At 41.9% G+C, this 12,932-nt stretch overlaps 1 protein-coding gene across 4 annotated transcripts in view; it reads left to right on the top strand.

Moving 5' to 3' along the window:
* The window catches only part of svopl (SVOP-like), a 117,108-nt gene extending 107,834 nt beyond the window's left edge, over positions 1 to 9,274 (top strand). For all 4 annotated transcript variants that reach the window (XR_013580242.1, XM_078568511.1, XM_078568512.1 and 1 more), the window contains 2 exons: positions 5,122 to 5,235; positions 7,109 to 9,274. Coding sequence is in view for 3 of the 4 variants with exons in the window: in XM_078568511.1 (XP_078424637.1) it covers positions 5,122 to 5,235; positions 7,109 to 7,138 (144 nt within the window). In the remaining variant the exon portion in view is untranslated. The remainder of the gene's footprint in view (positions 1 to 5,121; positions 5,236 to 7,108) is intronic.
* The last annotated feature ends 3,658 nt before the right edge of the window (positions 9,275 to 12,932 follow it).

Here is a 12,932-nt window from a genome sequence, read left to right as displayed (position 1 = left end):
GGCCTACATTTGACAACCAGATCTGAGGGTACAATGATTTCCTCAGTTTATTTCAGCAAACAATTTTTCATATTTTCAGTTGGGACCACGTTTGAATTCTATTTTGTTTGTATTGTTTGCTGATTTCTAATTATTTAAACTAATCATGACTCTCAACTAAAAAAAAGACTCCACTCATTCCTGTTCAATAGAATTGCACCGGAGTGATTTTGAACAGGTTAAAGAGGAGGCTTCATATCAGAACCCACTTTGCCTCCATAAGTAAGTTAGAAGAAAAGCGGTGTTGTAAAATTCGCTTTTCTGGTGGTGTTGACTTCACAAGATGAAATGGGCACGCAGAGATGAATCAATCAGTTTGTAGGCGATGGTACAGAGCTACCAGCAGAGCCAGGGTAGATGGGCCAGTTGTCCAGAGCTCCTTCTGTGTGCCCTGCCAGTCAGATGTTAAAACAGCAGACTGCTGTGCAGCTCAGGAAGGCAATATTAATTTATTCAACAAGCCAGCGTCTTAGGTTATGTGACCTTACCTACCCACAATATCTTCAACAAAGGACATTTATCCGGTATTTGGAAATTGGGTTTGTGTTTCAGGCTGATAAAGTCACAGCCATTATGGGTTGAAAGAGGTGCTATTTGTTGAAGGTCTGGCATTTGGGAAATCATTGTCTCCGTAGACACTGACTCCACTGGCAGGCCTGGTCTGTCAAGTACACATGGCCTTCGTGCAGCTCCCTTTGAAGTTGGGATGTGCAGGCCCTAGGTGGTCTGTTAGTAACTCCTCAGAAATAACGAGGTGTGACATTTCCGAAACCGCAAAGCGGCTTCTTTTGTTCTGGTGACTCTCAGACAATAACTCACAGACAGGGGGTCAGCTATCTTAATGATCTTTGTTCAACCAAAAGGTCCAGTTTAAAATTATGAAATAGCAATGAGGATATATTTTTGTAAAAATGTAGTTTTAGGTTCTGTTCCGTCACATTGTGAATGAATAAAAAAAGAGAAATTCAAAAAACTGTCAGGCAATTGATATTCCTGTTTGAAATGCAACAATATTGCAAAGGTATCTAAGCAGAGACTGATTTAAATAAATGTCTGAAAATATTTGGATATGAGATTACAAGACCAATCTAGATGAAGAAGGCGCTTCAGTCCATCTGATCCCACCCTTCCAGATTCTTGCTTGTGAACAGCTCTGGGAAATATGAGTTTGTGAAAGGTGCTGTATGCATTTATTCAAATTTTTGAAATGATCCTTCTGAGTTTTGCAGCAGAACCTGTGAGTGAATGAAGTTGGCTCTCAGTATCAAAGCAATCGTAGGCATTGAGCCAATGTAAAGTCTCCCAGTGCCACATCTTGTTTCACTCTTTTATATACCAGTTGTCATGATGAAGGAATACTTTGAGGCAATAACAAGCAAAGGGTGAACATAGTTCCATTGACATAGTCATTGTGGCACAGGAGACCGCCATTTGGCCCCTTGAGCTCATACTGGTTTTCTGGAGAGCAATGCAATCAGTCCCATTGTTCCATTCTATTCCCATTGTCCTGCAAGTTTATTTCCCTCAAATATCCATCCAATTTTCTTTTGAAATCATTCCTTGTCTCCACTTCCATCACCCTTGAAGGCATTAAGTGTAAAAAAGTTATTCCTCTCAATACTCCTGCATCTCTTGCCCAAAGCCTTAAAGCTATGTCTCCTAGTCCTTGTACTGTCATCTAATGGGAGTAGCTTTTCTTTGTCAACCTTATCTAAACTGATCATAATCTTGTACACCTCTACCAAATCTCCCCTCAATCTCTACTGGTCCAAGGTGAAAGACCCCAGCTTATCCAACCTAACCTTATAGCTAAAATCCCTCATTCTTGGAACCATTCTGGTAAATCTCCTCTGCACCCTCCCGAGGATGTTCATATCCTTCCTAAAGTGTGGTGGCCAGAACTGGATGCAATACTCTAGTTGTGGCCTAACCAGAGCTTTATAAAGTTTCAGTATAACTTCCTTGCTTGGCATTCAGTACCTCTATTTATGAAGCCCAAGATCCCATATTCTTTGCTAACTACTTTCTCAATGTGTCCTGCCATCTTCAAGAATTTGTGCACTTGCGCCCAAGATCCCTCTGCCCCTGCATATTCTTTAGAACTGTGCCACTGACTATAATGTTTCTCTATACTCCTTTTCCAAAATGCATCACCTCACACTTCTCTGTATTAAATTCTATCTACTACTAATCTGCCTGTTCTGCTAGCTTATCTGTGACCTATTACAGTTCCTCTCATGGGGGAATCTAGTACTAGGGGGCGAGGTTTAAAATTAAGGGTTGCCCGTTTAAGACAAATGAGGAGAGTTTCTTTTTCTGCGGGTCATTTAGTCTTTGGAATTCTCTACCACAGAAAGCAGTGGAGTTGGGTCATTGAATGTATTCAAGGCTGAGTTAGATAGATTTTTGATCAACAAGGGAGTCAAGGGTAATGAAGGGCAGACAGGGAAGTGGAGTTAAAGCCACAGTCTGATAAGCCATGATCACACTGAATGGCAGAGCAGGCTCGAATGGTCAAATAACTTACTCCTATTTCTTATGTTATGTTATTTGAATCATCCTCACTGTTGGCCATATCTCCAAGTTTGGTATCAACAGCAAATTTTACTCTATTCTAATATCCGAGTCATTTATATATGTCAAAAAATGCAGTGTTCCTAGTACTGTTTTTGCGAAATACCACTGTCTACCCTCGTCTAGCCTGATTTACACCCAATTTACCATGACTCACTGTCTTATGTCATTAAGTCATGAGCCTCAATTTTGTTAAGCAGTCTTTTATGTGATACTTCGTCAAATACTTTTCCTAAAATCCATTTGGACAACATCCATTGTATTCCTTTCTTCAATCCTCTCTGTTACTTCATCAAAAAACCCAATTAGTCAAGCACGATCTGCCTTTTACAAATTTATGTTGGTTCTCTCCAATTAGCTCAAATCTCTCCAAGTGCATGTTGATTTTTTCCCCCATGATTATTGTTTCTAAAACCTTACTCACCACTGATGTTAAACTAACTGGCCTGTAGGTACTAGGTCCGTTTCTTGAATAAGGGTGTCACTTTGCCTCTTTCCAATCTTCTGGTACCTCCCTCATTTTTAGGGAAGTTTGGGAGATTATGGCAAGCCCTTCCTCTATCCCCACTCCCACTTCCTTTAGCAACCCAGGATGCAACCAATCTGGATCAGGCAACTTGTCCAGTTGTAGTATAGCCAGCCTTTCTAGTACATTCTGTCTATCAATTTTCAGCTCATCCAACTCCATTTCCGTCGATACTTCATCAACATCCTCCTTAGTAAACGCCTATACAATGCACTCATTAAATATTTTAATCTTGTCCTGCTGCTCTAGCATTTATTAACCTTTTCCCTCAATTGGCCCTACCCTGCCTTTTACTGCCCACTTATTATTTACATGTGGTACAAGATTTTTGGGTTCCTTTTTATTTTATTTTAACTGCCATTCTATTCATATATTCTCTTTTCGCCAGTTTTGTTTTCCTCTTCACTTTCCCTCTCAATTTATTGTATTTGGCCTGGTTCTCACTTGAAGAATTCACCTGCCATACATCCTACACTCTTATGTTTCACCATATTCTCTATCTCCCTCATGATCCAAGGAGCCGTGGTTTTGGTTCCCCCACCTTTCACCCATGTAGGTATGTACCTGTACCTGAAACTTGCCCTCATTATTGTTCTGTTACTGTTTTTCCTGTCAGTCTTTAGATCCCTGGTTAGATCCCCTCTCATCCCATTGAAGTTAGCCCTCTCCCAGTTTAGATGTTCTACTTTAGACTGTTCCTTGCTTTTCTCTATTACCAATCTAAACCTTAGGATACACTGATCACTCTTACCAAGTGTTACCCCCACAGACACTTGGTCCACTTGGCACACCTGATGCCCCAGCACCAGATATGGCAGTACCTGCTTCCTAGATGAATGGAGAACGTACTGGCCAATGAAGTTCTCCTGAGCACATTTCAGAAATTTCTCCTCCTCTTTAACCTTTAACATTATCCTAATTCATATTTGAGTTATTAAAGTCCCCCAATATCACTAATTCTTGTACATCTGTGATTTCTTGCAGATTTGTTCCCCCCTCACCCCATTTGGAGGCCTATAGAATACCAATCACATGATCATCCCATTTTTGCTTCACAACTCTAACCAAATGGATTCTGTCCTTGTTCCCTCAACAACATCCTGTCAATCCAACACTAGAAAGTCTTCCCTAGTCAGTACTGTCAGACCACTCTTCTCTTCTTTCCTATCTTTTCTGAACACTTTGTATTCCCAATATTAAGTCATCAGCATTTTTAAGCCACACTTCCATTATTGCCAGTACATCATGGCCAGGATTTTATGGCCCCGCTGCAGCGTGTCTCCCCCGGCGGATGCAGCGAGCCATTTATATCTCCATTCGGTTCGGCGGGACTGCTTATGGTATCATTTAAGGCTGGGGGTTACAAACAAATAACTGTAAAGGACGCCCTGAGGAATACGCTTGTGGCCACGGAAATTTGATGTGGTTTTGCATTGGCCGAAAAAGCCTTATTGGATATAATGTCTGAACTCTATCCTGTGTTGGACCAGCATTCCATTGTAAATGAATATTTCAAATTAAATAAAGCCATTATTAGGAGTTAAAACAAAATCCCGCCAGGTGGGAGGGTCCGTAAAATCCTGGCCCATATTTCCACACGACTACTTGTGCTTGTAGCTCACCAGTCTTACCCACCACACTGTGTATTTATGTACAAGCATTCTAAACCCGGCATTGTAATTCTTGTTAGTCTGCTCCTATCTAATATGGAACAATTTCCTTCTCTAAAGGTCTTTGTTTTTAACATGACTATCAAAGAAAATTAGTGCTGTTAAGGATTTGAAAGGAAATTGGTGTTGGAAGTATTTGAAAGTTATCAGTAAATGCCCTAATTAGCTCTTTTAAAATGGTATTTTCTCCAACAGATTTATGCAGAATTTCAATTAACCATTTCATTTCATGTCTCTTTAATGCTAACATTAAGCCATCTTCGTCACCTGAGCGCAGTACATCTGCTAACTCACTTTGTTTGCTCCACCTAGGTCCTGATGAGCACATGGCCTATAACAGCTCTGTGCTTCTTTAGTGCTGTGTGCATCATTTGTTCTATTTTGGCATTCACTCTTCCCATTGAGACCAAAGGACGTGCAATGCAGGTGAGAATGGAATCACACTCCTTGAAATATCCTCAAGGCTCTTTCTTGATAAATCATCTTACTTCCACACTGACCCTTGAAATGGTCATGTGTTTAAAAAGGCTACACCCGATGCTAGCACTCTTCCATTGGAGTTAAAACATCAGGCGATCCAAGACTTGAGCACATAATCCGAGCTGACACTCCAGTACGGTACTAAGGAGTTTTGCACTGCTGAGGTACTGTCTTTCAGATAAGATAGAAAGTGAGGTCATCTGCTTTCTCAGGTGAATGCAAACATTCCCATTGCACTATCTGAAGAAAGGCAGAAATGTCCTGACTAATATTATTCCTCAACAACCATCTTAAAAACAGAAAAATTGGTCATTTATCATTTGATGTTTTTGAGGCCTTCCTGTGTGCAAATTGGACATCATTACAAGGGGGACTGCACTTCAAAAGTTCTTAAATATCTGTGAAGTGCTAATTGATGTGCCCTGCTCTTCTCCGAACTAATGCCCTGGCATCTTTTGCATCCACTAGAGGGGGCAGATGGGGTCTCAGTTTAAGATCTCATCCAAAAGATAGCACCTCTGACATGCAGCGCTCCCTCAAAACTGCACTAGAGTGCCAGCCTAGATTCTTGTGCTCAAGTCCCGGAGTGGGACTCAGAGGCAAAAACGTTACCAAAATGTCAACAGGATTACTTGCAATTTTCAAGAAGGCTAGAGTGGGCAAGCTGCGGCTTTCGCGAAGGGCTGAATGAGCTCAGATGCAAATCGGGTTATGATGAGACTTTGAAAGGTAAATTTATTCAATTTTCTTTGTTGGCCCAGGAGGAACAAGGCCCTTGCTCTTTTGCCGCCAACAAAGATAGATCAGGCTAGCTCCATCCCTGAGAAAACTCTTCTCTTTGCTCCTATGAGATCCTCACTGAAGCTCCTCCTCCACAGCTACACACACACTTGTGGTAGCCATGGGCTGAGCGATTTTGAATAGTTAGCAGCCACTTCCTGCCCCAGGTATGATAATAAGGCCAACCTTCAAAAGTATTGTGGCTTCATAACTATGGCTGCCAGGCTAGTCAGAAACTAAATGAGCCCTCTGGTTTCTAGCTGAGAGTTAAAATTGACTCTTCAACAATAACAACAATTTGCATTTATAGCACGTTTTTAGCAGAATAAAATATCCCAAGGTGCTTCACAGGACCATTATCAAACAAAATTTATATTGAACCATATTAGCACAACTGACCAAAACTTGGTCAAAGATGCATTTTGAAGAGGTTTAGGGAGGGAATTCCAGTGTCTGGTCAGCTGATGGCATGGCCGCCAACGGTGGAGTGAAGACGATCTGGGTTCTCAAGAACCCAGAGTTGGAGGACAGCAAACATCTTGAAAGGTTATAGGGTTGGATGAGGTTCCAGAAATAGGGCAGTGGTGGTCGTGGTGGCAAGGAAATAGAGGAATTTGAAATCAAAGATGAAAAGTTTTAAATCAAGGCATTGCCGAACCAGGGGCCAATGTAGGTCAGCAAGCCCAGACGTGATAGAAGAATGAAACTTGGTGCAAGTTAGGATATCTGCAGCAGAGGTTTGGGTGATGTTAGTTTATGAAGGCTGCAACATGCAAACTGAACAGGTGAGCATTGCAATTGTTGAATCTATCTATGGATATTAGCAGCTGATGAGCTGAGCCGGGCCGGAGAAGGAATTGAAGGTCCGTGTGTTGAGATATGGTCTCACTAAAATAATGAACAAAGTCACCTGAGATGAATCCTCCAAGTATCTATACAGCGATGTTCCATAGTATCATTCTGGGAATGGTTTGCAACCTTATATTTTATTCCTTTAAATTGTTGCCATCTTTAGCAACCATTTTGATTTATTTTACAGGAGATCAATCCATCCACCTCCAGTGTTTAAACTTTAGTTGTGGAATCAATATTCGACGGAGCAGACAGAATTTCTCTTCAATACCTTTGGAGCACCTTCGACAATGAGATACTGAATCATTTGCTGGACTGTCTAGGTCGTGTGATATTACTTCCATTCTACATGGGATCATATCTTATTTACCACATGCACTACTTTATCTGCAAGTGTATCTCATTGTCTCACATCCTTCAAACATCCTTATCAAGTTGCCTTTGACAGAGGAAGAAGGTTTAGAAAGGCTGAACTTCCAGAGCAATTTGTTCTGCTGTCTGCACTTGGGAATAAACTTTGTGGCATAAAATGCTGCATGAAATAATAAGCAAAAGAAAAATTGCAGCTGTGGCTGAGGGAAAAAATACATTATTTCCACCTTAAGTGTAACAGTACTTTCCTGCCCCATTGGGTGGGTTGGAACAAGCATCATTCGAAACACTGAGCACCACTAAAACAATCTGACGTTCTCTCCTTGCCAGCCCTGTTGCATCTTCTGTCCCCTGAACGGAAATAAATCTCAGGTCTTGACAGCTTGTCTTCTTCTGTTGCCAGTCCTCTTTGCCTTTGCCCTGGAACTTTGCATTCCTCTTATCCTGAAGAAAGCTGATCTGTCTCATCCTTCGAACCATCTCCCTATGACTATACTTTGTTTCTATTAGTGCTTAAGTTATCTGTTACCTCAAAGGTTTGTCAAAAATATGGTAGCTATTTAAGTCAACAACACAGCCAATCTCTGGTAGTCAGCTTATCATGTTACACATGTCTCTATATCTGCCCTTGAATATTTTGTCATGGCCTTCACTATCACAAACACATCTTCCTCTATTTTACTGATAATGCTATGCTCCATTACTATTGCCCTTCTTGTTCCCCATAAGCTCCAGATTTTGTCTTATTGATTGTTTTCTGAATCCTTGTTATATTGAAATCAAGACTTTATTACACTAATTATCTCAATAGACCACAAAACTGTGGAAAACAAAAACAGAATTACCTGGAAAAACTCAGCAGGTCTGGCAGCATCGGCGGAGAAGAAAAGAGTTGACGTTTCGAGTCCTCATGACCCTTCAACAGAACAGTTCTGTTGAAGGGTCATGAGGACTCGAAACGTCAACTCTTTTCTTCTCCGCCGATGCTGCCAGACCTGCTGAGTTTTTCCAGGTAATTCTGTTTTTGTTTTGGATTTCCAGCATCCGCAGTTTTTTGTTTTTATAACAAAACTGTGGAACCTGCTTACTTCCCTGAGGCTTCCTCTCATGAACTATGAGCTCCTAAAACTCACACTTGGAGTCACAAATTGTATCTTGCATTTATTCAACTCAACTTCTCTATGCTGTTTTCAAACTCGGTGTTGTCCACTATGAAAGACTTCAGTTCTTCACCAGGACTTCTCCTTAATGCGTTTTAAAAAGAAGCTTGTACACACCAGAGTTGACCCAAGTTACTAAAGCATTGCACTACCATTTTAGTAGATGTATACGGCCCAGGCTAACTGAGGCCTTTACAATGATTTTGTTTGCTAAACTTACTTTGCTAATGACTGAATTTCACATAAAATGTGTATAACAAATATCATCAGGCTGATTCACTGGTTTGCTCTCCTGTTGAAGAATAGTACTCGAAATGAGCACTGATCAGAAAATCGTAGATACCCACACTTTGATTATCCATCAGACAATGACAACAACCAGTCAAATGAATTAACAGAAAAACCAAAACCCAGGGACCACGGCATACTCAGTGGGTGCACCAAGTTGGGAAATTAGCCCTTAACATTGGAACTCAGGAATTACTAGACAAAAGAAGAATGAGGTCTATTTAACTCGCCTTCTGATAGCCGCTTGATGCAATGGTAATACAGATGTTGACTAATCATGCAATTAACCTCCATGAATTAGTCTACAACAGACATGATGTGAGGAAAATCCCAACTGTAGGTCCAAAAATCACTTGTTCCTCCCAGAAGTGCTATACTGACCACACGGTGAGAAATTTATGCAGTTGCTTACGAGTAACAGAAAGTTACTGTTTTTGCTTTGAGGAATGTTTTGTCATTTTTATCACGTTGAAGGCTATTTGGGTAAAGACTTTTTTATGATTGCATTACAATAAACTTTTGATATTTGCACATGAATGTTGTAGAAAATTCCCTTTTATGGATATGAAATTGAGATGCATTAGGAACATTTCTCAACCATGCCTGGTCTTTTATTTGCTGATTCACAGCTGAATTTATTACAGATTATTACTGAGGTAGGATCGAGCTTTTCCTTTGTTTCAAACCTGCCATCCCGAGTACTCTTCTGTCCATAAATTTCCACCTGTCACAAAACTTTTACTTTTAAGTCTTAGAACCACACAGCACATTAAGGAGGCCATTCAACCCATGGTACCGGTGCTAGATTTTTGAAAGAACTCTCCAATTAGTCCCATTCCCCCTGTTCATTCTCCATAAGCTCAACACATTTTGCTTTCCAAGTATTTATCTTATTCCACTTTAAAAGTTACTATTGAATCTGCTTCCACTAAAATTTCAGGTAATGCCTTCCAGATCACATAGCTTGCTGTACGAAAACAAAATTCTCCTCGTCTCCCCTCTGGTTCTTTTGCCAGTTATCTTAAATGTGTGTTTTTTTGGTTACCGATTCCAATGGAATCAGTTCTCCTTATTTACTCTTGTCAAAACCGTTATTGATTGAAATTGAAATTTCCCTATAACTTTCTCTGCTAACAAAGTTGCGTTCACAGCAAAAGAAAATCAGTAATTGAGTTTTGTCTGAATCAAATTCCCATCATTAAGCATGACACAGGCAGAAATATTCCACTGTTATATAACATGTCTCATGTTAGGGGATTTCCAACACTATGATCTACTCTGAAAGAGTCAATGCTACACTTTCAGCTAATTATGTTTAGACTAAATCTAATAATTGTGCTTATTGAGTAGGATAATTACACAGAAGCAGGATGCTGGCAAGAACTGATGGTACAAATGCTTACAAAGCATTGACTGCTAGATCAAATTACTAACCTTCTGTAGGAAACAGTTTTTTCTGGACTTACTGATCTGATCTGGTGACTTAATTCCTATGTTGGCCACAGGAGTCAAGGCCTTGACATTTTGGTGAAGGGATACCACAGGCAGTGAATTAATGCAAATTGGATCATTTAGGCTCAAATGCCAATAAGAAATCTAAATTCTGAAATTGAATGCTAAAGACGAACAATGGCATATGTCAACAGAAGCCTTTCATGTCAGAAGTGTTAATCTTGGGGCATTGACCTATTCAGTTATCCTTTACAGATAGTGAATGCTTCTATTTCCACTTGTCTGCTTTTTACATATATGGGCAGAACGGAGTTGTGTTTTAATTGATATTATTCTATGGCTCACAAAGTTAGGTTCAGCGTATAAAGATATTGGGCTGGATTTTACGGTCCCGTGCCAGGGGTGTTTTCGGCGGGGGTGGGGGCACGTAAAATATGTCAGGTGGCTAGTCCACTGTCCTCCTGCACACCCCTGGCCTGGTTCCCATGATATGGGGGTGGGTAAGGTGCCCACAAGACCTACTGAGGCCCTTTAGTGTCCAATTACGGGACACTTGGCCTAAGTCTGCCTCCACCGCCATAATATGCTGGCCAGTGGAAGACGCACTATTGTGGTCGGGTCGTTTTTTTCACCAGCTTTGCTGAAAAGGATGGAAGGGAAGGAGATAACCTCCTTTAGGGGGTATCCCTCCCCCCCATAATTGTGCCTCCCTGCCTGGTCTTTTTTTTTTGCAAAAATATACTTTATTCACAAAATATCTTCAAACAACATTCCAAAACATTTCAAAAACACCAACGCAAATATACAAACAGGTTCAAACTTTTACAACACGTATCACGAAATCCATTGATACATACAATAAATATTACATTCATTTTGAGCTGTACAGCCTGAGGGGACTTAAACAGTTCCCAGTCCCTCGGTGCACTATGGCAGAAAGGTCTTAGGCAGCGACCCTTCCCCATTGCGCCTTTGTGGCGGCTGCCCCAAGCTTTAGTGCGTCCCTCAGCACGTAGTCCTGGACTTTGGAATGTGCCAGTCTGCAACACTCGGTCGGGGACAACTCTTTACCCTGGAAGACCAACAAGTTTCAGTCAGACCAAAGAGCGTCTTTCACTGAGTTGATGATCCTCCAGCTGCAGTTGATGTTTGTCTCGGTGTGTGTCCCTGGGAACAGCCCGTAGAGCACAGAGTCCTGTGTCACCGACCTGCTCGGGACATCTGATCCCATCCCATCCCATCCCTTACTCCCCCACCCCGGCCGAAACCCTGCATTTACCTGAATCCCGGCAGCTGTGTCCTCGTCATCCCGGCACCACCCAAATACTGAGCTCGCGCGCTGCTTGAGCTGCGGGCCAATCTGATTGGCCGACAGCTCCTGAGGGCGGGACTACCTCCCACCTGGCGGGCGGGGAGGGAGTTCAACCGTCACCTTGTTCAGGCCGCCCTGGAAAAGTCAGTCACTGATCTCAAAAAGGGTTTTGTTTGTAACGTTTAAGCTTTTATTAGTGTTTAAATGTAATGTAGTACATGTAGCAGGGTCATTAGTCCAACCCAAATGGTTGTGCCACAGCAACTCTGTAAAAAAACAGTAACTTTCCAAGCCAGTCAGAAAGGGTTTTGTGGGGCGGCCTCGTATAACATTGGTCAGTTCAGGTGCGACTTTTCTGGTATGGGATGGGGTGGGCTGGGGGGTGGGGGATGGGGTGGGCTGGGGGGTGGGGGCTGGGGGGCGAGCAGTGAGCAGTACTGTGTAAGTAAAATTCAGCTCACTGAGTTCCAAAGATACAATTTCTTGACTGAACATTTAAAAGCTGGAGTCACAACAGAGTCAGACTTTTTATTATTTATTCTTACACAGGATGTGGATGTCTCTGGTTAGGCTAGCATTTGATGCCTATCCTTAGTTGCCCTTGAGAAGCTGGCAGTGAGCTTCTGTCTTGAACCGCTGCAGTCCATGTGGTGTAGGTACACCCACAGTGCTGTTAGGAAGGGAGTTCCAGGATTTTGATCCAGCGACAGTAAAGGGACAGCGATATATTTCCAAGTCATGGTGAATGGCTTGGAGGGGATCTTCCAGGTGGTCGTGTTCCCGTGTATCAGCAGCCCTTGTCCTTTTAGGTGGTAGAAGTCACTGTCGAAAGAGGTGTGATGAGTTGCTGCAGTGCATATTGTAGATCGTGCACACTGCTGCCGTTGTGCATTGGTGGTGGAGGCATGCCAATCAAGTGGACTGCTTTGTCCTGGATGGTGTCGAGCTTCTTGAGTGATGTTGGAGCTTCACACATCCAGGCAACTAGAGAATATTCCATCACACTCTTGACTTGTGCTTCATAGATGGTGGACAGGCTTTAGGGAGTCAGGAGGTGAGTTACTCTCTGCAAAATTCCCAGCCTCAGACCTGCTCTTGTAGCCACAGGTATATAAATATATATATGGCTGGTCCAATTCACTTCTTCGTCAATGGTAACTGCCAAGATGTTGTTAGTGGGGATTCAGCGATGCCATTGAATGTCAAGAGAAGATGGTTGGATATTCTCTTGTTGGTCATTGTCTGAAACTTGTGTGGTGTGAATGTTACTTGCCACTTATCAGCCCAAGTCTGAATGTTGTCCAGGTCTTGCTGCATATGGACACAGACTGCTTCAGTATCTGAGGAGTCTTGAATGGTACTGAACACTGAACAATCATCGGTGAACATCCCCACTTCTGACATTATGATCAAGATCATTGATGAAG

Source organism: Cetorhinus maximus, chromosome 22, assembly GCF_964194155.1.
Source record: "Cetorhinus maximus chromosome 22, sCetMax3.hap1.1, whole genome shotgun sequence".
NCBI lineage: Eukaryota > Metazoa > Chordata > Chondrichthyes > Lamniformes > Cetorhinidae > Cetorhinus > Cetorhinus maximus.
Note: the sequence above shows the minus strand (reverse complement) of the source record. Positions and strands in the feature narration are given on the sequence as shown.